At 43.8% G+C, this 25,888-nt stretch overlaps 1 protein-coding gene and 1 pseudogene across 4 annotated transcripts in view; both read left to right on the forward strand.

The window, feature by feature from the left end:
* The window catches only part of LOC105488993 (SAM and SH3 domain containing 1), a 350,928-nt gene that overhangs the window by 47,741 nt on the left and 277,299 nt on the right, over positions 1-25,888 (forward strand). The window contains exon 1 of one of the 4 annotated variants that reach the window (XM_024795158.2): positions 14,089-14,139. The exons of 1 other annotated variant lie outside the window; for it this stretch is intronic. In XM_024795158.2, coding sequence (XP_024650926.2) covers positions 14,119-14,139 — 21 coding nt within the window. In that variant the 5' untranslated portion in view covers positions 14,089-14,118. Of the gene's footprint in view, positions 1-14,088; positions 14,140-25,888 lie in introns of those variants that run through there. 2 more of the 4 variants (XM_024795154.2, XM_024795157.2) reach the window with 2 other exon arrangements.
* Positions 20,405-20,538, forward strand: LOC112427934 (U6 spliceosomal RNA; annotated as a pseudogene).

Below are 25,888 nucleotides of genomic sequence, written 5' to 3' on the forward strand. Positions count from 1 at the left end.
TTTCAGAACAACAGGCTCAGCTTGAAGGTGTTTCAAAATGGCATGCACCAAATGTCCTGAAAGTTGTTATAAGAGATTCAGCAGCTTTCATGTTGACCTCAATGAACAAAATTAAATGTTTGCTCATTTCATGGTTACCATGTTCCAATACAAACAGCCTGGTATTTTTCCTGTTTTCTATTCACCTCTGTTACCTTGGCCATGTCTATGTTATAACTGGACGGTACTCAAAGATTGTTGTCTGCGAGGGGTTAGGAAGAGATGTTTATGCCCAGAGTGGGGGCACCTCCTGCTCCAGGAGAGCTTGGAATCACTCAAGGCCAATGCCTACAGATTCGGAAAGTTAAAAGAGAAGCATCAGAGTTAATCCTCACACTCAAGTCGTTCAGCGTGTCTAGAACTAAGCCAAAATTCTGTGAAAGAACAGGGTTGCCAATGCCCATGGTGTAAACTGTTCCCAAACTGTTCCCAGTTTGTTCTACTGAACTGCCTGGCCAAAGAGACAGGAAGTCCAGATATCACTCTTGAATATTTTCAAAGCAAGGGCAAAATGCCCCCACTCCCCTACCATCCTCACCAATATGCAAAAGTAGGTGAGCCACTGCTGTTGAAGGCCCCATGGAGAACATTCAGTCCTTCGCCCATCCTGGTCCTGGTTTATGGCTGTGCTTGTATTGCCACCTATTGCTAGGTGCTCCGGGAAGGCAAGGCTAGGTCTGTCCTGCTCATCATTGCACCTCCAGAACCCAGCACATGCCTAACTCAATATGCTTTCATTCATTGCATAAATGAAATATAAGGTCAATGGAGAAGAAATGCCTGGGAAATATATGGCTGGGAACTGACTCTGCTTTCATAGAGAAGACTTTTGGATGCCACAGAGGGTACTCCTTATACTAAGAAGGGAGTACTTCTGTTGGGATCATAACCTCTTTTTAAAACTAAGGTGATTTTTGTCATTTTAATACCATTTGAAAGCACTGTAAAGCCTGGCTTTTTACTTATTTATTTATTTACTTTTTAAGAGACAGGATCTCATTCTGTCACTCAGGCTGGAGTGCAGGGGTGGAAACACAGCTCACTGCAGCCTTGAACTCCTAGATTCAAGTGATTCTCCTGCCTCAGCCTCCTTAGTAGCTAGGACTACAAGGCATGTACCACCGCACCTGACGAAGTTTGGCTTTTTTTTTTTTTTTTTTTTTTTTTTTTTTTTTTTTTTTTTTTGAGACGGAGTCTCGCTCTGTCGCCCGGGCTGGAGTGCAGTGGCCGGATCTCAGCTCACTGCAAGCTCCGCCTCCCGGGTTTACGCCATTCTCCTGCCTCAGCCTCCCGAGTAGCTGGGACTACAGGCGCCTGCCACCTCGCCCGGCTAGTTTTTTTGTATTTTTTTAGTAGAGATGGGGTTTCACCGTGTTCATCAGGATGGTCTCGATCTCCTGACCTCGTGATCCGCCCGTCTCGGCCTCCCAAAGTGCTGGGATTACAGGCTTGAGCCACCGTGCCCGGCCAAGTTTGGCTTTTTAAATGATTCTTTCCCAGTTTTTATTTCAGAACAAAATGGCATATTTAAAAACCAACATTTTTCTTTCATACAAGTTTGAATATAATATGCATATATATTTGAAATATATAATCTTTTGAAAATACTAAAAGAACAGAGATCAAAGGATACCATTTTCATAATGTTTTTTTCAATTTTCATGAAAGTTGAAGAAGCTTAATATTTATATTATGAAATATTTGTTGGAAAATGTTTCTTTTTTAAATCAAGATTGTTTTTAAGGCTGGGTGCCATGGCTCATGCCTGTAATCTCAATGCTTTGGAGGCCAAGGACGGAAGCTCATTTGATCCCAGGAGTTTGAGATCAGCCTAGGCAACATAGCAAGAACGTGTCTCTACAAAAAATCAAAAAGTTAGCCAGGTATGGTAGAACAGCCTGTAGTCCCAGCTCTTGGGAGGCCGAGGCAGGAGGATCACTTAAACCCAGGAGTTTGGGACTGCAGTGAGCTATGATCACGACACTACACTCCAACCTGGACAACAAAGCAAGACCCTGTCTTTAAAAAAAAAAAGCTTATTTTAAAATATTGCTTAAATTATCACGTTAATCGTCTTAAAGTTGCTCCTCCAAAAAAATCTCATGATACAGTTTGTGCATGTGTTATATAAATATAATAACATTAATCAGTTTCTCATGTGTCTTGTTTAGAATCTGCATCATGTTTAATGTTTGGTAAACCTCCTATAACGGCTTTTTTTTTTTTTTTTTTGAGACAGGGTCTTGCTCTGTGGCCCAGGCTGGAGCGCAGTGGTACGATCTTGGCTCACTGCAACTTCTGCCTCCTGGGTTCAAGCGATTCTCCTGCCTCAGCCTCCCGAGTACCTGGAACTACCAGCGCGTGCCACCACACCCGGCTAATTTTTGTATTTTTAGTAGGGACAGGGTTTCACTGTGTTGGCCAGGCTGGTCTCGTACTCCTGACCTCAGGTGATCTGCCAGCCTTGGCCTCCCAAAGTGCTGGGATGACAGGCATGAGCCACCGTACCCAGCATAAAGGCTTTTTAAATACTAATATATTGTCCAAATTTTCTACCATTGAGTTAATCACCATGAAGATTTCCACCTGGTATTTGACAAAAGCAAGTCCATGACAAATCCCTAGATAGAATAGTCAACCTTCACACCTCTGCATTGTATCCAAACAGCCTCCCCTCATTGGAGGGAGTGGCTGCACCACCCGAGCTTCCTGAGTTGGAAGTGTGTAGGTTTGACTCTTACTTTCTATTATCTGCTGGGTCTCCATGTCCTTGCCTTTCTCCTATTTATAAAACATGTGCCTCTCTCCCTATGAGAAAGGAGAGGTGATCAGAATATTTCAAGTACTGAAATGAAATGCAAACAGGGCAATTTATGTGGTAAGTGGAAGTGGAACACGTCATGAAAGCTAAACCTGGGAGGAGAGATTGGAAGCGCCTCTCAGCCTTAGCAAAGGATTTCTAGATACAGGTGGCGGACACAAATTGCCTGTCCAGAGATTCACTCCATAATGAGACCAGCCATGTAGAACAGCCCCAGCACCACCAGGGGACTGCCGCCACTGGCCCAGATCTTTGGGGCTCCGAGGCAGGCTGCAGGAATGACAGTCCTGCATTCTGCCACAACAGCCACATCCCTGCAGGGTATGGGGGACAGACAATGGGGTTAGTGCCATCAGCACCTTCATGCTGCCCCTGCCAAACCATCAGCCAAACAATGGGTAGAAAAGGAGGGAATAAGAGGAAGGAGGAAGTGATCTGAAATCAGGCATGGTAGGGGATGGGCTTGGGTAGGCAGAAAGGAAATGGAAAAAGACATCCATTTGTCTTCAGGATCTTTCTGTCATCTTTGGTTAACGATCAAGGGGCATGCAACAAGCAAAAGGATGGAAGAATTGAATCACACTCTATCTTGACCGTGCCTTTCTCATGTTTTCCCCCAGCTTCGTGCACTCAGATGCCCATGAAAACACTGCACTCTTCTCCAGGCCCACACACAAACTGCACACACACACACACACACACACGCTTATGCTCGCACGCTTTTCCCAGTGTCTTATTTGCGTCTGTTCACCTCTGTGCTTAAAACTGAAATGACAGTAGGGAGGCTGTGCTGTGGACAGGGTGGTGATCTCGTTTCCCAGTATTTAGTTCCTGTATAAGATATCAGTTTTCCTGGACAGCACGTCAATATCACTCTCAAAGTCAAGATCAATTCTAAACATCTCCCTCGTGCTAAGGAGAACTCATTTTTTCTCCTGAGTCATCACGCTCTCCCTAACAAACTTCCAGGACCTCTCACTGGGGACACAGACAGGTGTGGTGTTGCATCCAATGTGGCATTTCCAAGCCAGTTTTCAGCACCCAAGCTCCCTGTTGGCTTGACAGTATCAAGCCAGGCCACTAGGCTAACTGCAGGACCCGCAGCTGCTAGTTTTATGAAAAATCTGGCTTCACATCAGACTCAGATAGATCCCAGGGAGCAAGTTGAATAAGAAAAAGTTCAGTGAAGGCCGGGCAAGATGGCTCACACCTGTAATCCCAGCACTTTGGGAGGCCGAGGCGGGCAGATGGCCTGAGGTCAGGAGTTTGAGACCAGACTGGCCAACATGGGAAACCCCGTCTCTAGCAAAAATACAGAAATCAGCCAGGTGGCAGGCACCTGGAATCCCAGTTACTCGGGAGGCTGAGGCAGGAGAATCGTTTGAACCTGGGAGGTGGGGGTTGCAGTGAGCCAAGTGCACTCCAGCCTGGGTGACAAGAGTAGGACTGTCTCAAAAAAAAAAAAGGAAAGAAAGAAAGAAAGTAAAGAAGGAAGAAAGGAAGGAAGGGAGGGAGAGAGAGAGAGAGAGAGAAAGAAGAAAAAGAAAGAAAGAAAGAAAAAGAAAGAAAGAGAAAGAAAAAGAAAGAAAAGAAAGAAAGAGAAAGGAGGAAAGAAAGAAAGAAAGAGAAAGGAGGAAAGAAAGAAAGAAAGAGAAAGGAGGAAAGAGAGAAAGAAGAAAAGAAAAGAAAGAAAGAAAGGAAGAAAAAGAGAGAGAAAGAGCAAAAGCCAAAGCCAAATTACTGGGGGTTTTAAGCTTAGAGGAACGGAGCTGCTGAGGTTGTAAATTCAGGCAAACACTCAACACTAGAAAAACACCATAATGTTAGCACTGGAGCCTCTGGGAGAGGCGATGGAGACGCAGGTTTTGAGAGAGGATTCTGAAGAAGTTGGAAGAGGACAGAAACAGCAGACAGCACTGCAGAGAGACTGCAGGCAGACTCCTTGGCAGGATCACCCTTGATTCCTCCAGGGTACCTGGCACAGGACAGGTGCCCAAGAAAAACCTGATGAGTCAATGAATGAATATGCGGTGACTGAAGCCTTCCCCGAAGAAGCAGAAGGTGGCAGGATGAGTTTCACATTCTTGAGAAAGCCTGTGCCTGCCTGTGGAGAGCCCATCCTTCTTGCATTCTTAAGCGGGTTTTCTGAACTCGTGTCCTGGGGAAGCAGAAGGCAGTTCTGAGGTTCACTGAGCTCGAACAGCGTTTTGATACAAACAGACCTGGGCCCACTGAAAGAGTTATGCACTTGGCCGGAACACCACCTTGAGTTCAGTCAGAAAGCACATCTGTGCCTCATTGATAATGTAATAACCTACATTACATTCTTGGCCGAGAGCACCTGTGCACGGCCCGGAAAGTCAGCCCAGGGCAACCATTCTGATGGAGGTGATATTAACAGCTCTCATTAAAACTGATGACTCTAGCGGTGCCCAGAAGCGAAGCTACAGTGAAGCGTCTGTCCACATTTCCATTACAAGCCCCCATTTTTGGAGTTCATAACTCAACCATGGAAATATGCTTTGCACTGAACTGAAACCTGAAAAGAAAACTGTCACAGGGTAAAGAGAGTTAGACTTTTAGGGCTGTAAAATGTGTCAGTTGTCCATTACCATCTGTACACGTCCAGCTCCATGTTAGAAGGAATGTTACTGTTTTCCTGCCCCTGTCTGGATGGTGGAAATGGAAGACCACATGAGGGTGGAGGACTCATTTCTGAGCTGGTCCAGAGGAAATCTGAATGTCTTAACTTTTATGCATATTGGGGATGCTAAGAGCTCTGTCATAATGGAAGTAACACTTGTATGACAATCATTTATCCTAGGTGTTGTTCTGTTTATTGTTACCTGTGCAAAACCAGCAAGCAAAGAACCCCTAGGGCTCAACCTGAGGCTTAAGGAGGTTACATAGGGCTGGATGTAACTTTCAACACCTTTCTCTGATGAAAGGGAGACCTGAAGGCATGCATTTCACTGAGGTAATTTGAAAGGACTCTTTTTTATTTTGACCAAAAAAAAAGATCTTGTGAAATGCATTCCTGTCATGGTTGGGCAGGTTAAAGCTCAATGGTCTATATATCTGTATCTCTGCCCCAGCTGGGAATGTAGAACAACTCTTACCCCTCCAGAAATATGAAGGATCAGGTTCATAGAAGACTTCTTTGAAAATATAAGCAGATTATTACTTCTGCTTTTTCTAACAAGTATTGCTTGGGAAGAAAAAGGTCATTATTGTCTTCAGTATCTTCCAGTCCTTTCTCTAAACACCACAAAAATTACATGAAGACTGGAATCAGATCATGCTGTTTCTCTGCTTAAAATTCTTCAATGGTTTCCTGTTGGGTTTCAAATAGAATTCACATTCATCTCCATTGCCCATGAGGGCTGTACAACCTGGCCTCTCAAGAGCCTTGTGGCCTCTTGTCGTGCTGTCCACACCCAGTCATACTTGACTTTTTCCAGTTTCTCAGCTACATCAACCTTTTTTCTCCCACCTCAGGGGCTTTTCATTTATGAATCTCTTTGCCAGTTATGTTTCTCTTCCCACACTCAGAACGGCTGGCCTCTTCATATCCTTTGAGCTTAAATGTCACCTCTACCTGCCTGCTCCATCACCTCTCTTAACAATCTCCATCTCAGCCCCCTGTTGGCTTCTTTTTAAAAATTGAGCACAGCTATTGTTTTACTAATCTGTTTTCGTACTTGTCCTTTATCTATGGCCATCTAGAAAGCATGCTTCATAAAAGTAGGGGCCTTGGCCATTATTGTAGTCCCAGTGTCTAGTACAGACCACGTGCTCACTATTTGCTGAATAAATTGAGATTTATGTATTACATAATGCATTTTAAGTTTAAGCTTTAGTAGTCATTATTCTCTTTGAAGTATATATAATAGAATAATTTCTCCTTGATTTTTATATAACCTCCACTTTGCAAAGAGGAACTAGAATTCCCACACCAAATGACAGTCTTAGAAATTGGATGGATAAGGCAGACATGATGGCACACATCTGCAGTCCCAGTTGCTTCAGAGGCCAAAAGAGGAGGACTGCTTGAGCCAAGGAGTTCAAGGTTACAGTGAGCTAAGCAGGTTCCACTGCATTCCAGCCTAGGTGACAAAACAAGACCCTGCCAAGAAAGAAAAAAGAGGGAGGAAGGGAAGAAGGAAGGAAGAGGGACAGAGGGAGGGAGGGAGGGAAGGAAGGAAGGAAGGAAGGAAGGAAGGAAGGAAGGAAGGAAGGAAGGAAGGAAAATACATTGGATGGATAAAGAAATTCTGTTATTTTACATCTTTCATTCTCTTTTTAGCATCAAAAAATTGTGCTGAACTTCTGCAAAGAGTTTGTGTACCTAACCAAGGTGCTCTCCATGCTTCTTGAACTTGTAGATCCCAGGTTCTTCACTAGATGTACTTCGAGCTCTGAATACTGAGACCACAAAAAATACGCTCAGTATTTTGCAAACCTTAGTAAAGTAGATATAAGAACATTGATGAATGTTCCGACTTGGCCTGATTCACTCAGAACATAAAACTTTGTCCTGGATAGAACTGGCTCAAGACCCCACAGCTAAAAAAAGCCATCTGAGACCTATGCCCAAGCCTTCTGATGCCGGATCTATGCCTTAATTCAGGGAACTACTGCTGTCTCTGGAAAGGCAGGGTTCGTTAAGAATTAACAACCCATGATTCTCCCATTGAACTCTTCAAGCACTAGATCCTCATACTTTTGCATGACTGGCTCCGGAAGTTTCTTTAAAAATCCAGGCCCCATATTAGAAGTGGTAATACAATTCAAGGAAGCTGTCATTGTCAATCATCGCATATCCAGCAATTCTCTCTCTCTTTTTTTTTTTTTTTTTTTTTTTTTGAGACGGAGCTTTGCTCTGATTGTCTAGGCTGGAGTGCAATGGCATAATCTCAGCTCACTGCAGCCTCCGCCTCCCAGATTCAAGCGATTCTCCTGCCTCAGCCTCCTGAGTAGCTGGGATTGCAGGTGCCCACCACCATGCCCAGCTAATTTTTTATATTTTTAGTAGAGACGGGGTTTCACCATGTAGGTCAGGCTGGTCTCAAACTCCTGACCTCAGGTGACCCACCCAGTCTCCCAAAGTGCTGGGATTACAGGTGTTAGCTACCATGCACAGCTCCAAAATACTTTACCTGATTCTTTTCTTCTCTGCCACTAGCTAAAATTTGGTTGACTGAAAGGAAAATAAGAAAAGGCTTAGATAAAATAAGAAGAATGTTTGCATAGGAATAAGACCTTTAGCAAGTTGCTTAGTCTCTAAGACTCGGTTTCCTAAGCTATAAAATGGGGATATAACCTGTATGACCTACCTCACAGAGTCCTTAAGACAATGAAGATAATGCATGTAGAGCACTTAGCACAATGTATACAAAGGGCCCAATGTTAGCTCCTACTGCTGTTGTATTAATATGAACAATTCCAAAGTAAGAGAAGCTCTAGAAACAAGAGGGCTTTTCTTTTCTTTTTGGACAGGGTCTTGCTCTATTGCCCAGGCTAGAGTTCAGTGGCATAACCATGACTCACTGCAGCCTCAACTTCCTGGGCTCAAGTGATCCTCCCACCTCAGCTTCCCAAGTAGCTGGGACTACAGGTGTGCACCACCATGCCCAGCTATTTTTTTTTTTTTTTTTTGTAGAGATGATGTCTCACTATGTTGCCCCAGCTAGTCTTGAACTCCTAGGCTCAAGCGATCCTCCCACCTCAGCCTCCAAAGTGCTGGGATTACAGGTGTGAGCCACCATGCCTGACCTCTTTTCTTTTCTTTTAAAGGGAGGCCAGGAAAGCCGGAGAGCTAGTAGGAGCCAAGGCACGTAGAGAGTGAGGTAGTAGCATGCCTAAGGTACACCTCAGCAATTCCAGAATTCTGCTCCGAGTGGCCCTCCATCAAACTACTTCACCTCTCTGAAGCCTAGTTTGCTTACCTGAAAAGGAAATATAATACCAACTCTAACCTATTTCACCAGGTTGTCAAGGATTCAAATAAGACACACATCTGTAAATGCACTTTGCATCTCTTAATGGAAATGTTAGATATTGCTTTCACATATGTTACAGATAACTGGCTGTTGTTTCAATCAAGTCAGTGGTTCTAAACTTTGGCTGCAAATTAGAAGCACCCGGAAGCTTCAAAAAAATCCAAACACCCAGGCCACACCATAAATTAAGCCAAAACCTCTTCCGTGGGACCCAGGCCCAGTACTACTTTGTGTGTGTGTGTGTGTGTGTGTGTGTGTGTGTGTGTGTGTGTGTGATGGAGTCTCACTCTGTTGCCCAGGCTGGAGTGCACTGGTGAAATCTTGGCTCGCTACAACCTCTGCCTCTGGGATTCAAGCAGTTCTCCTGCCTCAGCCTCCTGAGTAGCTGGGACTACAGGTGCATGCCACCATGCCCAGCTAATTTTTTGTATTTTTAGTAGAGACCGGGTTTCACCGTGTTAGCCAGGATGGTCTCAATCTCCTGACCTCGTGATCAGCCTGTCTAGGCTTTCCATACTGCTGGGATTACAGGCGAGAGTCACCGCGCCCAGCCCCAGTACTACTTTTGTAAAGCTCCCCAAGTGATTCCAATATCCAACCAACATTAAGAGTCAGGGAAAAAAATGTTTCTTAAACCTTCCCAATGATAAGGAGCCCCAGAGTCCCACCATACCTACAGAATCAGCCTTCGAAGGGAAGGGGGCGTATTTTCAACAGGCATCCTTAGCTGACTCTTAACAGCAGGCAATTATGAGAAACAATGTGTTGAATCATAGTCTGAGAGTTGGAAGGGATCTTGTTTAAAGTCTTCACCCTTGAATCATCTCAAAACCATGTGAAACTTTATGAATCCCATGAAGGAAAGGCCAATGTGTGTTAACCCACTACATGAACAATAAATAATACGACTGTTAGCTATTTCTCTGTCCCGGAATCATCACCAGCCTTTCAGTTCCGTTCAGTTCCTGAACTTTCTAGTTCAGGAAATTTTGACTGACAGAAGAGATTTGTAACTATATGAAACTTTTCTGAATCAAACAATTTGGGATGCCAGGAAATGCATAGAAAGAATCTTTCATTTAAAAAGAAATATTCAAATATTGTGAAATAAAATAAGTTGAGCTTTTTGATGTGCACAAAGAGAACTGACCTCCAGATGGTACAGACACAACTAAATTTTTATTATTTTTCTTTCAAAAGGAAATATTGCACAGTTATATAAAGTTTACCCTATTACTTGAAGCTCACATGGGAAAGATAGGCAGATCACATTTAATGTAAATAACATAGAAACAAGCTACTATGTCACAGAAAAGTGGAAAATATGAAGGAAAAAATGTAATCAACTGCTGATATGCAAGTTGTAAAACTCTGCTCAACTCTGTGTGATTTCCCTCATCTACCATTTTGAAAGCATCAGACTGCCAGAACGGTTGGTCTATCAGCTTCTGCTGAACATTCTAATGTTGGCATTGAAAAGTTAAGCCCTGTGGAATTCCATTCCCCCTGGGGTCACATCTACCTGCATGGCCTAAGTAATTAACCTTAAAGTATTTTCTCCTTTCTGTTTCCTGCATTGTTTGAGTTCAGCCTTCATCTCAGCTTTGTTTGAGCCGTAAATACTGTCAACATTAAGAGACTATATTTATTTCTAAGCTTTTTAAGAAGAAAGATAATGGAGATTGATTTTAACAAACAGATGAGTTTCAGATATTTGCATTTCCTTTATAATGGTTTCGTATGAGTTACTCAGTTTTAAACTTTGTCAGATAAGGCATTGGGGAATAACAATGCTGGATCCAGTTGGAATTATGTCTTTGGAAATTATAGCCATTTGCTACATGTAATAGGTGCTTGTTTTAATGTGTATTCACCATGTCCATTTCTTAGTATCTCTTTTTATTTTTGATAAAGTGTTTTAATAGAGAATATCAATGTAGCCTACATTTAATAGTATGAAATAACAATACATTATTGCCAGGTTTGTTTACATTTGGAAAAAGTCTTATCATTAATAAGAGGGTATACTATAAATGCTTGGAGTCCCATATCCCGTGGAGGTGTGGCAGCTAATAGCTGAAATCTGACTTGTGAGGAGGAACTAGTGCACATGATACCTTGAGCAAGAACAGAGCTATGGGCACTCCCAGTTGTGTGCCCTCCCTCTCAATTGGTTTTTGTCTTTTTTTCTTTTTTTTTTTTGTGGGATACGATCTTGCTTTGTTGCCCAGGCTGGAGTGCAGTGACACAAACCTCCTAGGCTCAAGCAATCCTCCCACCACAACTTCTCAAGTAGCTAAGACCACAGGTACACACCATTATGCCCAGCGAATTTTTCAAATATTTTACAGAGACAAGGTCTCACCATGTTACCCAGGCTCACACAATTCTCCCACCTCAGCCTCCCAAAGTGCTGGGATTATAGGGGTGAGCCACCACCCCCAACCTAGTTTCTTTAGGTTTGTAATTTTTCGTACTTTCCTGTGCTTTGTTGAGTCATTTCATTGTTAGATTGTATGTTTGGATGAGGGCCCACTCTGATGGCCTCATTTTAATTTAATTACCTCTGTAAAGATCCTATCTTCAAATAAGGTCACATTCTGAGATATTCAGTATATGAATCTGAGGGGTGTGGTGGAGCACAATTCAACCCTCAACAGTAGTATTATATATGATTATTTTAAACATTGTTTCTATATCCTCAAATCATAGCTGATAAATGAAAATAGGTTTGTGGAAAGAAAACCTTAATTGTGACGGTGTGCTTTGGAACAGGACTTTACTGGCATTTGGCAGGTGAGTGGCTACCTCCCACAACTGTGAAAATGATCATCTCCCAGTTAGCTATCTCCCAGTGTACAACTATTTTCTGTTGCACACCATAGACTGATATACACTGATGTTATAGATTTGGCTTCTGTGCTCCTATAGCACAGCTGTAGGAGCTGTATTCTATAGCAAAAGCTGTATTCAATGGTGCAGAATTTCTCTTTTGGTTGCTGGGACAGAAAGAGGATGGACAGACCAAGACCTTTCTGGTATAGAGAAGGAAACATACTAGAAACAGGGAAGAGGGTGGCCAAGGTCACAGGGCTAGTTAGTGGCAGCCCTGGAACTAGATCTTGGGTCTCCTGACTCATAAGCCGGTGCTCGTTTACCAAACCACGCTATCCTCCACCCCGGGTATCCCTCACCTTACCTGCCAGCTATCAAAACCACCCACTGCTCGCTAGCAATGTATGCTTTTCCTTACTCACTTTAATATTTTTAAAGTTTTTCTGTACTGAACTGATCCTAATTGCTAAGTAAGTGCATTACTGACACCCATGAGCCGAATTAAAATTGGGCAGTTATGCCTTTGGTAATTGTTTCCCTAAAAACCTGTCAACCTCCTTAAAAATCTAGGCATCTAATTTACATAAGGTAGTGGGTTTCTTGATCCTTCAGATCCCATTTCTTGGCTAAAACTTGCCTTATCAGCCAGAATTGTAGATATATGCTCCAAAGTGGAAAAAAAAAATTGTCTGAGATGTCAAACTAGTGGCAGTTAGTGATTATTTTTGAAAACAAAATGAAACAAAAAGACTCTTACCTTCTGTTTTACCAAGTTCTTGGTTAATACACCATCACTGATATTAGAGGTTTGAATTTTAGATATCTTCTCCCTAATTCAGCCACTTTACAAATAAGGAAATGGTAGCCTGGGCAACGGCGTGTCCGAGGCCACTCAGTTAAAGAGAAATCTAGGGACAGGTCTCTGTCTCTGGGACTCTGGACATCTCATTCACAACTTTTTTTTTTTTTTTTTTTTTTTTTTGAGACAGAGTGTCACTCTTGTTGCCCGCGCTGGAGTGCAGTGGCACGACCTTGGCTCACTGCAACCTCCCGCTCCTGGGTTCAAGTGATTCTCCTGTCTCAGCCTCCCAAGTAGCCAGGATTACAGGCACCCGCCACCACGCCCGTCTAATTTTTGTATTTTTAGTAGAGACAGGGTTTCACGTGTTGGTCAGGCTGGTCTCGAACTCCTGGCCTCAAGTGATCCACCTGCCTCGGCCTCCCAAAGTGCTGGGATTACAGGTGTGAGCCACCATGCTCGGCTCATCCACAACTCCTAATACCACTTCTACCGCTGCCTAATGGTTATGTTAGCACATTCCTAAGCTACAGGAAGTTTAATTTATTTTTCCCCATGAAGATGGGAGAAATACTAGCCCTAATGTTCCTTAGTGACCTGATGCTTTACCATGTAACTCTGTTATGTCACACTCACAATATTAATTTTAAAGAATAGACTGTGTTTTCCAAGAATATGTACTTAATGTGACTATCCTCTGACTATGCACTGATGTTACCAACACCTAAACTTATTTGTGTAGGGAAATGCCATGCACATTAACTTTTAATATTTTTTAAGACTCTATACAACTTTTGTTTTACTTTATTAAAAGGGAAATGTTTTTATGTTTCCTTTAGACGTCTTCAAAATTCATGTTTTTGTAACTTTTTTTCAGGGTTATCAAATCAGGTTAAACTAGATTAAGCCCCAGCGAAGGTGTTTCAGAGTTAGAAGCCTAGCAGATCAGCCAACTCTACAAAGTGTTCTCAGAACAGAGGACATTCTGAGACGTAGAGTCCATGCATGAACGCTAATCCTAGAACGTTAAACTTACCGTGTTAAATGGATTTCTGGATGTTTCTCTGTGGAAGTCTTGGAATAGTCCTCCCTTCCTTTTCTTGAGCCAAGAAAACTCTGAACCAGAACAATTCGAATTCAATTTGTGGAAAAACTATACTCAATGAGCCAAACAAACCCTGGCTGAGAGTTTTGTAGGGGCGGGGAGAAAGGGGCATTTGGATCACCGTTGTATGTTAGTTACTAAAATATCTGGATTTCTATTTAAATGTTCTGAGATATATTTTCAAGCTTTGTTTCTGAGGGGCATTTGCAAGCTTCATTTTAAAGTCTGAGAACTCAAAGAACGAAACTTGCTTTTGTGTCATAGTTATTGTGTTATATGTTAAGCATTTGGAAGGGACCCCAGTGAGGCCTCAGGAAGCAGTTACTGCCTCTCTTATCGTCCTGAAGGCGATTTGTTTTAAAGTTGATAATCCCTAGGGCTGTGAGAGTGTCCCACATCTGCCCTGAATTGAAAACAGATTCCCATTTAGAGCCTTATATCAGTGCTGCGGATTCATGCGATCTGAGTCAGAGAGGAAGTCAGAGACCATTTGAACGTATGGCCAGCAGCTCACTTCATGGAGGAACAAGATTGCAGGGTATGTAGGCTGTCTGTTTTCAAATTTTAAGACTGTTTTTAGGTGTCCTTCTGACATTTAGACTGGTATATTCAGGAAAGGACTATTGTGGGAAACAGGTATAAAGTAACTGTCAGTATCTAGGGATTTTCAGTGCTACTGATGAATCCATCAAAATTCCGAGGGGGCTAGGCAGCGACTGCTTCAGAATTCCTTCACCGGGCTTTGCCATTTTTGTGACTTACCATTCATTATATAAGATATATTTATATAATTATGTAAATATTTATTTTCCCCCAAGACTCTAAAAAAGGTTTTTTAAGCCAAGAAAAGTTTTTCCTGTTAAAGACCAGAGCTTTTCCAGCCTCTGCTTATCTGTGAAAACTTTTTTAAAGATTTGCACACATGCTAAGAATGAAAGATGTAATGATGTACTTCATATTGCAACCCCCAGGGGATCGGGACCATCCGATTAACCATTTAGCATCTAATATTCTACTGAAGGAGTTTTCTTCTCGGGTTGCTGAACAACTTTGTTTCCGTCTTCGTCTTCTCTGTAGAAATCGTATTCTATAGATTGTGAAGTTATTTTCCTTTTTAATTAAAAAAGGGGTTTAGATTTGGGCTGAATGTGGGGGCTCATGCCTATAATCCCAGAACTTTGGGAGGCCAGGATAGGAAGGTTCTTTGAGCCCAGGAATTGGAGACCAGCCTGGGCAACATGGCAAAACACTGTCTCTACAAAAATTACAACAATTAGCTGGGCATGCAACTGTAGTCTCAGTTACTTGGGAGGCTGAGGCAGGAGGATCTCTTGAGCCCAGGAGTTCTGGGCTGCAGTAAACTATGATCACACCACCGCATCCTAGCCTTGGTGACATGATGACAGAGTGAGATCTTGCCTCTCTTGTCTCTTCCTTTCTTCTTCCTTTTTAAAAATTTTTTTTTTTTTTTTGAGACGGAGTCTCCCTCTGTTGTCCAGGCTGGAGTGCTGTGGTGCGATCTCAGCTCACTGCAACCTCTGCCTCCCGGGTTCAAGCGATTCTCCTGCCTTGGCCTCCTGAGTAGCTGGGATTACAGGCACCCCCCCCCCATGCCCGGCTAATTTTTGTATTTTTCATGGAGACAGGGTTTCACCATGTTGGCCAGGCTGGTCTTGAACTCCTGACCCCAGGTGATCCGCCTGCCTTGGCCTCCCAAACTGCTGGGATTACAGGCATGAGCCACTGTGCCCAGCCTGACCCTGTCTCTTAAGAAAAAAAATAGACGAATAGCTAGATAGATAGATGGATAGATAGAGATAGATAGATAGATATAGATAGATGGATAGATAGATAGATAGATATAGATAGATGGATAGATAGATAGATTTGTTCATGACAAATAATTAAAGAGTACAGAGATCACGAGGTAGAGTCTGAGAGCCCAACCACTTGATGCATGGGTGCTGAGCCCCAGCCTGGCCTGAGGGCCCCTCCTGCCCCTTCTCTGCTTCTGGCCTGGGCTTTGGTGAGTTGAGGCTTCTCAGATGGGCTTCTGGAAGGCTGCTTTGCTCACTACTGTCTCTGAGGAGCTGAGAACAGTGCCTGGTACTGTCGGTGCCCAATCAATACTTGTTGAATGAAAGTAGAATTAGGGAAGGGAACTCTAGAAGAAACGTCAGTTCGGGCATTTAGCCTTTGCTTGGGCAAATTTCTCCTCGCGGTCTTGGTAGGATAGCAACCAGAAGGAGAGACTGGGTCATTGAGAGAAAAGTGTTTGACTGCCAGTCAAAGCAACTGTGTATGAAACATAGAATTCCACGGTCATGGGATGAACAAAGCAAAAAATATCTGAAATATGAGTTGTGAGAGGTAACAGTCGTGCCCTAGAGGGTATTCAGGAGTCCAAGGGAGGCTGGTAAATGGGTGAAAGTGAACAGACATGGCTGGCAGTTTCTCCCTTCAACTTGGGGCAGATGGGCTCATCAAAAATGTTCCAACAGAACAAAGCCTCCTCTTGTTACATGTGCTTCCCCTGGTTTCAGAAACAATACGTTCAGAGCAGCCCAGTTGGCAGGTAATGTTTTCAGTCCAAATGCCAAAACTCTGGTCCCTTTTGACTGGTTGCCCGCAGTTCTTTAAAGAGGGAAGGTTTTTTCAGGTGCCAAAATTTGACTGCAAACTGTGTCATGGGACTATGCCCTCTTAATCCCAGCAAGACAGAGGCTTTCTTTTAGAAAAGGAAGCAAGCACATTTGGGTTTTTGTGCTGAGGATGCAAAATGATGTATTGATCAACTGAGATAGAAAGGAGAATTATCAGCCTTAGGAATATCGTTCCTGTCCTAAGGAGACAAGCGAATGAGCCTTGAAATCTATAGAAACAGTTCCAGTTCAGACAAGCTTCCTTTGTGGGAGATGATTGCATATATATCTTATTTTAACTAACCTAGTTAATCTACCTGATTAAGTTATGAACCTCAGAAGTTTGGGGAGAAAATAAAATCAGCGTGGCAGAGACTTCCACAGTGATACCTGCATTATAAATTTACTGTTACCTCGAAAATCCAGATCCGAAATCTCTCTGCCTCTTTTCCAGTAACAAACTCAGCATATCTTCATTTAGGGCAATATCCTCTTGCCCTGCCCCTCCTCTAATTTACAGCCCCATATTTGGACACCAGGGATTCAATAACCTACCGCCAAGGCACCAATGGGTGGTGCCACCATGCCAATTCACAGAATTCATGGCTCTTCAGAAGTTTTGTAAGCCATTGTTTAGAATTCAGAACACATTATCACCCAGAAACAAGGTTAGGCTCCCAGCTCTACTCCTGAATGCAAATTCATCCTAAAATACAGAGACTTTGCTACAAGCATCTGGAAAAGGGAAGAAGGAACTTCCATCATACTGTTTAATGGCATTGGAGAATACATTTTACAATGACCTGTAATAATGTTGTCGAGAGCATTTTTAATATCCTTGAGAATTCATTCTTGGCCCTGAACATCATTTGTTTCTTGGTCTGGACCCTAACCACCTATTCTAGGTGCTTTGTCTCCTGCTGCTTCCTTGAATGGTACCCTAGGCTGAAGTCCAAGAAAATTATTTGCATGTACTTTTCCACTTGTGGTTTCTTTTGCCTAGACTGTCTTATTCCTCTTCTAATTCCTTGCAAACTCTTGATCAGCTCAAACATTCACACAGTTAATACTCTCTGATGCCCCCGGTCAAACTTCCACCTCTCTACTCCCTTGGCCACAAACCCCTCTAAGAAAATTTTGCAGACAACTTCAAGTGATTCCTCCACTGACCTTCCAAAATTTCAAGGACCCCAGTTCAAAAATCTGCCTAGGAAATATTAGAAATTCCCCTCCCTACCTCACTTGTATTTCCATAAGATCTTATAAGTACCGCTACGTATTTACATTAATCACATTATATTGCAATTATTTTGGGGCATGTGGTCTCACTCTGTCACCCAAGCTGGAGTGCGGTGGCATGATCATGGCCCACGGTAGCCTTGAACTCCTAGGCTAAAACAATCTTCCTGCCATAGCCTCCCATGTTGCAGGGACTACAGGCATGCACGATCACAAACCAGCTGATTTTTTATTATTTGTAGAGACAGGGTTTCACCATGTTGCCCAGGCTTATCTCAAACTCCTGATCGTAAGCAATCCTCCTGCCTCAGCCTCTCAAAGTGTTAGGATTTCAGGCATGAGCCACTGTGCCTAGCCTACTTCTACTTTTTTGTGTGGGAGGAATTATGAGTAGTGGGAAGAGACTGGAGCTTAGAGTTAGCGTGTATACACACCAGCGTTGGCTCTCTGATTTCCAGTTGTGTGGCCTTGGATAAGTTGATTATCTCTCCATTTTTGCTTTTCTTCTTCATTTGTAAGATGGGAGTAATACCTGCCTTTAAGGAGTTGTAAGGATTAAATAATAATCCATCTAAAACCCTAGCCTAGTGCTTAAGCCATACAAAGGGAAAGATAAATGTTAATAAAATATGAATCTAAATTTGAAATGGTGGACATAGAACTCCGAAGCCAGAAGGAACTTGCGTCTCTTCTGTCCAACCTTGGACTCTCTCCTTTTGTGACTCACCCCCTTCAGTTTGAGGCAGCATGTCAATAGGCTGGTGTTACCTTTTTACAGCCACTTCTCAGATCACTTCAGTGATTAAAATAAAATAAAACTTAGGAGAGTAAGAGAAAAGAGAAACAGCGCCCAGTTGATTTGTAAGTATGAGAAAGAAAAAGTAAGCTAGGATGGAGGAAGAGAGAACAAAGTACATGCAAAGGAAAAAGGGAGAGGACGATGAGAAAGCTGAGGGCAGGTAGTAGCAAAGGGAGACGGAGAGGAGAAACTGCACTGCTGGTAAATTACACTTCCAGGATCATAGAAGAAGCACTTGTTCATTTAAATATATACACCTGCGAGTGCACTCCTGTGCATTTTTTACCCAAGAAGTGCCTTGTGCCAAGTACTTCACACAAAAAATCTTGGTAGCCTGACACGGTGTCTTGCACCTGTAATCCAAGTTACTTGGGAGGCTGAGGCAGGAGGATCACTTGAAGCCAGGAGTTAGAGATAAGCCTGGGCAACATAGCAAGACCCTCATCTCTAAAAAAAAATAATAATGATGATAATTATACATTACTAAAACTTACATACCATTTACTATGTGCCAGGCACTGTTCTAAGCTCTGTAGAAATATTAACTCATTTAATCCTCACAACAACACTGTGTGGTAGACGCATAAAAATCCCTATTTTACTGATAAAGAAAGGAGACACACGAATAGTCCTATAACTAGGATATATGGGAGCCAATATTTGAAACCATAGAGTCTGCCTCCGGAGCCTTGCACTCTTAATCAAAATGACAACCATCATGCAGAAATGCACCTGCAATGGAGGTGGCTCCTGGCATGGGTCAGGTGGTCAATGTGGCCACTACAGTCAACAGCACAGTAAAGTCCAGCCTGGTGGACATTCCCACAGATATACGTTCCAAAATACCACGCTACCACCTGAGAAGTTAGAATGGTAGAATTGTATGGCCTGGAGAGACACTGGGTTCACTGTGCTCAGACCAGCCAGCTGCTTCTGCTGAGTGCACCAGGAAAAACTGGACCCAGGGTCACCGGTCAGACTCTCTGGGGACAGACATAGGGCAGAAGTGAGTTGACCTCAGCCTCCCATATAATCCTTTTTCCAGGTAATGTCCAGGAAATTCTACAAAAATTCTTTCTGAAAGTTTGCAGACATTATTATGTTGACATCCCAATAGTTTTCCAAATATGAAAATAAAGACAATTGTGCTTTATTTTTAAGAACCGTCTATTTTGACCTTCTTTTAAAAGAGACAAAATATGCAGGGATTTGTTTTGTTTTGTTTTGTTTTTTGAGACAGAGTTTCACTCTATCACCCAGGCTGTAGTACAGTGGCGTGATCTCAGCTCACTGCAAGCTCCGCCTCCCAGGTTCAAGCGACTCTTCTGCCTCAGCCTTCTGAGTAGCTGGGACTATAGGCATGCACCACCACACGCAGTTAATTTTTGTATTTTTAGTAGAGATGGGGTTTCACCATAGTGGCCAGGGTGGTCTCAAACTCCTGACCTCGTGATTCGCCTGCCTCACCCTCCCGAAGTGCTGGGATTACAGGCATGAGCCACCACGCCTGGCCATGTTTTGTTTTTGTTTTTGTTTGTTTTTTTGTTTTGTTTTTTGAGACAGAGTCTCGCTCTGTCACCCAGGTGGAATGCAGTGCATAATCTCGGCTCACTGCAACCTCTGCCTCCTGGGTTCAAGCGATTCTCCTGCCTCAGCCTCTTGAGTAGCATTATAGGCACCCACCACCATGCCCGGCTAATTTTTTGTATTTTTAATAGAGACAGGGTTTCACCATGTTGACCAGGCTGGTCTCAAACTCCTGACTTCAGGTGATCCACCAACCTCGGCTTCCCAAAGTGCTGGGATTACAGCCGTGAGCCACCGCACCCGGCCGGGAGAGGCTTATTAAATGTCTGCCCACATCTTGGTCTCCATTATTTTTTTCTCATTACAGCCTGGCTGCGGAACATCTTACCTAAAAACTCATTCATGCAAAACTCTATTTCCTTTGAAGCATTTTTAGGTCTTTTCACATGTCCTCGAAATAAATACTGAATTAAATTAAATTTTAATTTTAATTTAATTTACTTTTAAATTTAATTTAAATTCTGAATAAAAGGCCTTACATAAACTGACTAAAAAGAGCTTAACCATGCAAAAGTAGGTTAAATAGAACAAGGCACGTTCAAGTAGACAAAACAATCCCATCATTAGAAAAAAGAAAATTCTGGGCCCACTTCAGCAGCACATATACTAAACACTAGCATGGCCCCTGTGCAAGGATGATGTGCAAATTTGTGAAATGTTCCATATATTTTTTAAATAGTTAAAAAAAAATCTGCAAGTGCAATAAATACATAATATAAACACTAAATTAAGTTAGATATGCCCTTGGAGGAACTAATTATTTTCATCGTTAAACTGCTCCCAAATGCCAAGAAAATATAGAACACTAAAATGAAACCTAGACTCTCAAAGGTCTAGAGGTTGAATTTTAAGCAAAGTCTTCATTGAGCAAATGAACTTTTTTTTTTTTTTAATGGAGTCAGAGTCTCACTCTGTTGCCCAGGCTGGAGTGCAGTGGTGCAATCTCAGCTCACTGCAACCTCCGTCTCCTGAGTTCAAGCAAGTCTCCTACCTCAGCCTCCCAAGTAGCTGGGGCTACAGGAGCACGCTGCCATGCCCGGCTAATTTTTTTTTTTTTTTTTTTTTTTTTTTTTTTTTTTTTTTTGAGACGGAGTCTCGCTCTGTCGCCCAGGCTGGAGTGCAGTGTAATTTTTTGTATTTTAGTAGAAACGGGTTTCACCACGTTGCCCAGGCTGGTCTTGAACTCCTGAGCTCAGGCAATCCACCCGCGTTGGCCTCCCAAAGTGCTAGGATTACAGGTGTGAGGCACTGCACCCAACCGAGCAAATGAATCTTTAAGAAACTGGTTTTAGGCCACCTGGCTACTTGGCAGGGCTATTGTGAGGATAATATGAGATTTAATGAATGTAAATCTCCCAGCCTAGTGCCTAGCATGCAGTGGACACTCACTCAATAATATTTTGTTGAATAAGTGTTCAATCACTTGACCAAGCCAACTCAGCTATCCCATTAGGTTCTGGTTGCCATGGGGTAGCATGGGTTATCATCAAGGGTAATTCTAAGATTATACAAAAACACTTACTAGAAAGAGCAATTCGCTGGGAAACAAAAATCCCAGAATGCTGGGATTTGCTTTCTAACCTTTTACAAAAGGGTAAATTAGAGTTATGACTGAGTTGCTCTGGGAATTAAATGAAATTATGTTCATCTATCCATCCATTCATCCTTTTAAAAAGTACTGATTGTCAGGAGTGGTGGCTCACACCTGTAATCCTAGCACTTTGGGAGGCTGAGGTAAGCAGATCACTTGAGGCCAGGAGTTTGAGGCCAGCTTGGCCAACATGATGAAACCCCATCTCTACTAAAAAGACAAAAATTAGCTGGGCATAGTGGCTCACGCCTGTAGTCCCAGTTACTCAGGAGGCTGAGACAGGAGAATTGCTTGAACCTGGGAGGCAGAGGCTGCAGTGAGCCAAGATCACGCCACTGCACTCCAGCCTGGGTGACAGTGAGACCCTGTCTCAAATTTAAAAAAAAAATCCTCCCCCTGCAACACTCCCCCCAACATTCCCCCTCAATATTCCCCCCGATATTAAAAAAAAAAAGGATTGTGTATTTTCAACATGGCAAGGATTGTTCTTGTACTTGGTTGATGGTGGTGAACAGACCAGCCAAGATCTCAGCCCCATGGAACTTACATTCTCCCATGAAGCACTTGACATGCAAGTCCTGCCATCACCTAGCACTAGGACCCGCCTCTGGGTGGTTGCCCTGGAAAGAGCAGTCAGCTTGGAACTCAGACTGATGCCCACTGCAGGCCAACCTCCACCACTTGGCAGTTATTCACCTGTCAGAGTTCAGGGTCTTGGGAAAAGCTTCTGAGCCGCAGTCCTGGTCCACAAATGGATATAATAACACTCACCTTGCAGGGATTCTGTGAAGGTGAAATGAGACATACTGAGTAGAAAGTACCTTATGTGGCACATACTAGGTGTTCAATCCATGGTAGTCTTTTATTACCTTGATGAACAAATAGATCAAAAGAGGATCTAAGGACCCTCACAGGGGTGAGCCACTGTACCCATCCCTAGGATTGTTTGAGCCCAGGAGTTCGAGATCAGCCTGGGAAATAGAGAGACCTCGTGTCTATAAAAAGAAAAAATTAGCTGAGTGTGGTTGCACATGCCTATAGTCCTGGCTACTCAGGAGGCTGCGGCAGGAGATTCGCTTGAGCCTGGGTGGTCGAGGCCATGGTGAGCCATGATGGCACCACTGCACTCCAGCCTGAGTGACAGGGTAAGACTTTGTCTCACAACAACAACAAAAGAGGCAGAGAGAGAGAAAGAGAGAAAAAGACCTAGTACTAGCACAGAGAATAAGGCACATCATTGTGAAATTTCAGAAGAGTAGGGTTAAATAGGAGAGTGTTGTTTTGTTTTGTTTTGTTGTTTTGTTTTGAGACAGAGTCTTGCTCTGTCACCCAGGCTGGAATGCAGTGTCGTGATCTCAGCTCACTGCACCTCCGCATCCCGGGTTCAAGCAATTCTTCTGCCTCAGCCTCCCAAGTAGCTGGAATTACAGGCATGTACCACCATGCCTGGCTATTTTTTGTTTTTATTTTTGTTTTTGTTTTGCATTTTTAGTAGAGACAGGGTTTCACCATGTTGGCCAGGCTGGTCTGGATCTCCTGACCTCAAGTGATCCTCCTGCCTTGGCCTCCCAAAGTGCTGGGATTACAGGCGTGAGCCACCGCACCTGGCTGGCATTGACTTTTCAACAGGAACACTAGCATCCAAGAAACAACAGACTGGAGATTCTGAGGGCAAACGATTTCCGACCTAGAACCCTCCATTAAGGGTCAGATGGACTGGAAACATAGAAGGAGTCAAAGCATTTATATCACCTACACCCCTTACCTGCAAGCTCCTGGAGGACATGCTCTACTAAAACAAGGGGATGTGCAAAGCACAACCAAGTCAAACGGGGCTCCAGGCGGCATGTCTCAAAGAAGGCAGAAATGGAACCGATTCATGAGCCCGACGACTTCAGTGTCCCATGAGGTGTGTCATGGTTCTGTCAACGCTTGGAGCACAGTAATAGATAGGGACATAGAGAAGTGACCAAATTTTAAAAAGAAAACTCCAGGCCAGGCATGGCGGCTCACACCTGTAATCCCAGCACTTTGGGAGGCCGAGGCAGGCGGGTCATGAAGTCAGGAGATCGAGACCATCCTGGCTAACACGGTGAAACCCGGTCTCTACTAAAAATACAAAAAAAAATTAGCCGGGCGTGGTGGCGGGCGCCTGTAGTCCCAGCTACTCGGGAGGCTGAGGCAGGAGAATGCCGTGAACCCGGGAGGCAGAGCTTGCAGTGAGCCGAGATGCGCCACTGTACTCCAGCCTGGGCGACAGAGCGAGACTCTGTCTCAAAAAAACTTTTTTAAAAAGAAAGAAAAAAGAAAACTCCAAGAAAGAAAAAATAATGAGAAAAGAAATGTGACTATAGTACACAATCACGTCAGCACTGGTATAAATGAAACCATAAATTAGAATATAACTGTGGTGGCCGTGGAGGTGGACCACAAAGACCTCCTCTCGAAGGACCATCTTGAGGGAAGTATCCCCACTTCAGGACCCAAGCTATCTTCACAGAAAGGTCCCCGCCCCTGGGCTACTGTCAGCCAATGGCTGAGCGGGGCAGGAAACTGGCGTGGCCATTCCTGCAAAGTGCAGGACTTCTCCATTAGGCAGTCTTTACTATGGGTCTCCCATGGGCCTGGCAGTGAATTTCTCGGGACTACACTGAAGTCTAAAGCTCTTTCCATTCAACCTCCTCCCTTGCTGCTCTCCTTCTCAGGCTCCATCCTTCACAGGCATCCCGCCCGGATTTTTTTTTTTTTTTTTTTTTTTTGAGACGGAGTCTCACTCTGTCGCCCAGGCTGCAGTGCAGTGGCCTGATCTTGGCTCACTGCAACCTCCGCCTCCCGGGTTCAAGCAATTCTCCTGCCTCAGCCTCCCAAGTAGCTGGGATTACAGGCGCCTGCCACCACGCCCAGCTAATTTTTGTATTTTTAGTAGAGACGGGATTTCACTGTGTTGCCCAGGCTGGTCTTGAACTCCTGACCTTGTGATCCCCCCGCCTTGGCCTCCCAAAGTGCTGGGGTTACAGATGTGAGCCACCACGCCCAGCCTCAGATCTTATGCATTTCTAATTCTGTCTTGGGGAATCAAACTGTCAGAGGAACCTAACTAACACAATCACTATATTAGGAGGAGAGAAGAAGGAAAATTGGGGGTTAGAGGCAGAATACATACAGTGTTAGGTTCTTTTATTTTAGATGCGGTATCCTTTCCCCAATCTACAGCCCAACCCTAGTCCCTCTCCCCAGACTCATTTCTCCCTGTCGTCAGAACTGAGCTGCAGCCACTGGTTCTAAGCACAACTCCTTTGTCTGCCAGAGAAGACACACCTAAAGGTGTATCCAGAGAGCGCCTGGAGTCAGGAATACATCAACATATCCCAAGGAGAAGACCTGAAGCGATCCCAAGCTAACTGCTTCCCAGTTTCATCTGGGGACTCCCTGCCGGAAAGCTTAGAATGTGCTTGCAGTGAAGTAATATTAGAAGATTCCTTCTTCGGAGGGTATTAGACCTCTTCCTTCTTCGGAGATGTCAGCAGCTGGTCAAACTAGTTACACACTGTCCTCCCGTAGAGCTGAGTGCACCGAATGAAGAGGACAGGGACAAAGCAGAAAGAGATGATTGCAAGTCAGCTCCTTCCTCCTCCTCTCCCCCACCTCCCCTGCAGCTACGACCACTGCTCGGCAGCCACTTCGGTCTTGAGACAGCTGCCCCAGAGGCCCCCAGACCCCTGCTACATACTTTCCTTCCAGAGCAGTCAGGCTGGGTAGAATGTAGGCAGGGAGGTAGGGGGTGTGTGCATGAGTGTGCTTGTGTGTGTATACGTGACAGAAACCACACAGCATCACAGCACATGGTCATAGGAAGAACAAGAGTATTCTGGCTGGGCGTGGTGGCTCATGCCTGTAATCCCAGCACTTTGGGAGGCCGAGGCGGGCGGATCACCTGAGGTCAGAGATTGAGACCACCCTGGCTAACACGGTGAAACCCCCATCTCTACTAAAAATACAAAAAATTAACCGGGCGCAGTGGCATGCGCCTGTAATCTTAGCTATTTGGGAGGCTGAGGCAGGAGAATCATTTGAACCTGAGAGGCAGAAGTTGCAGGGACCTGAGATCGCACCACTGCACTCCAGCCTGGGTGAAGAGCGAGACTCCACCTAAAAAAAAAAAAAAAAAAAAAAAAATGAGTATTCCCCACTTGTGTGTATTGTCTACCTGGCTCTCATACTAAGCCAGTGAAGAGCTTTCCTGATCTACATCTGGTCTTGCAGTACATGGAGCAACACAGGAACACACTGAATTGTTTACGGGGAAATATCATGTCTATGTAATTTTTTTAAAGTGCAATAACCAGGAGGAACCAGAAATTCCAAAATGCCTTCCCTTAACCCTGTGAGTTAGCTATAGTTCGTTAGCAGGAATAGCACATTATCCACT

This window comes from Macaca nemestrina, chromosome 5 (assembly GCF_043159975.1).
Source record: "Macaca nemestrina isolate mMacNem1 chromosome 5, mMacNem.hap1, whole genome shotgun sequence".
Classification (NCBI taxonomy): domain Eukaryota; kingdom Metazoa; phylum Chordata; class Mammalia; order Primates; family Cercopithecidae; genus Macaca; species Macaca nemestrina.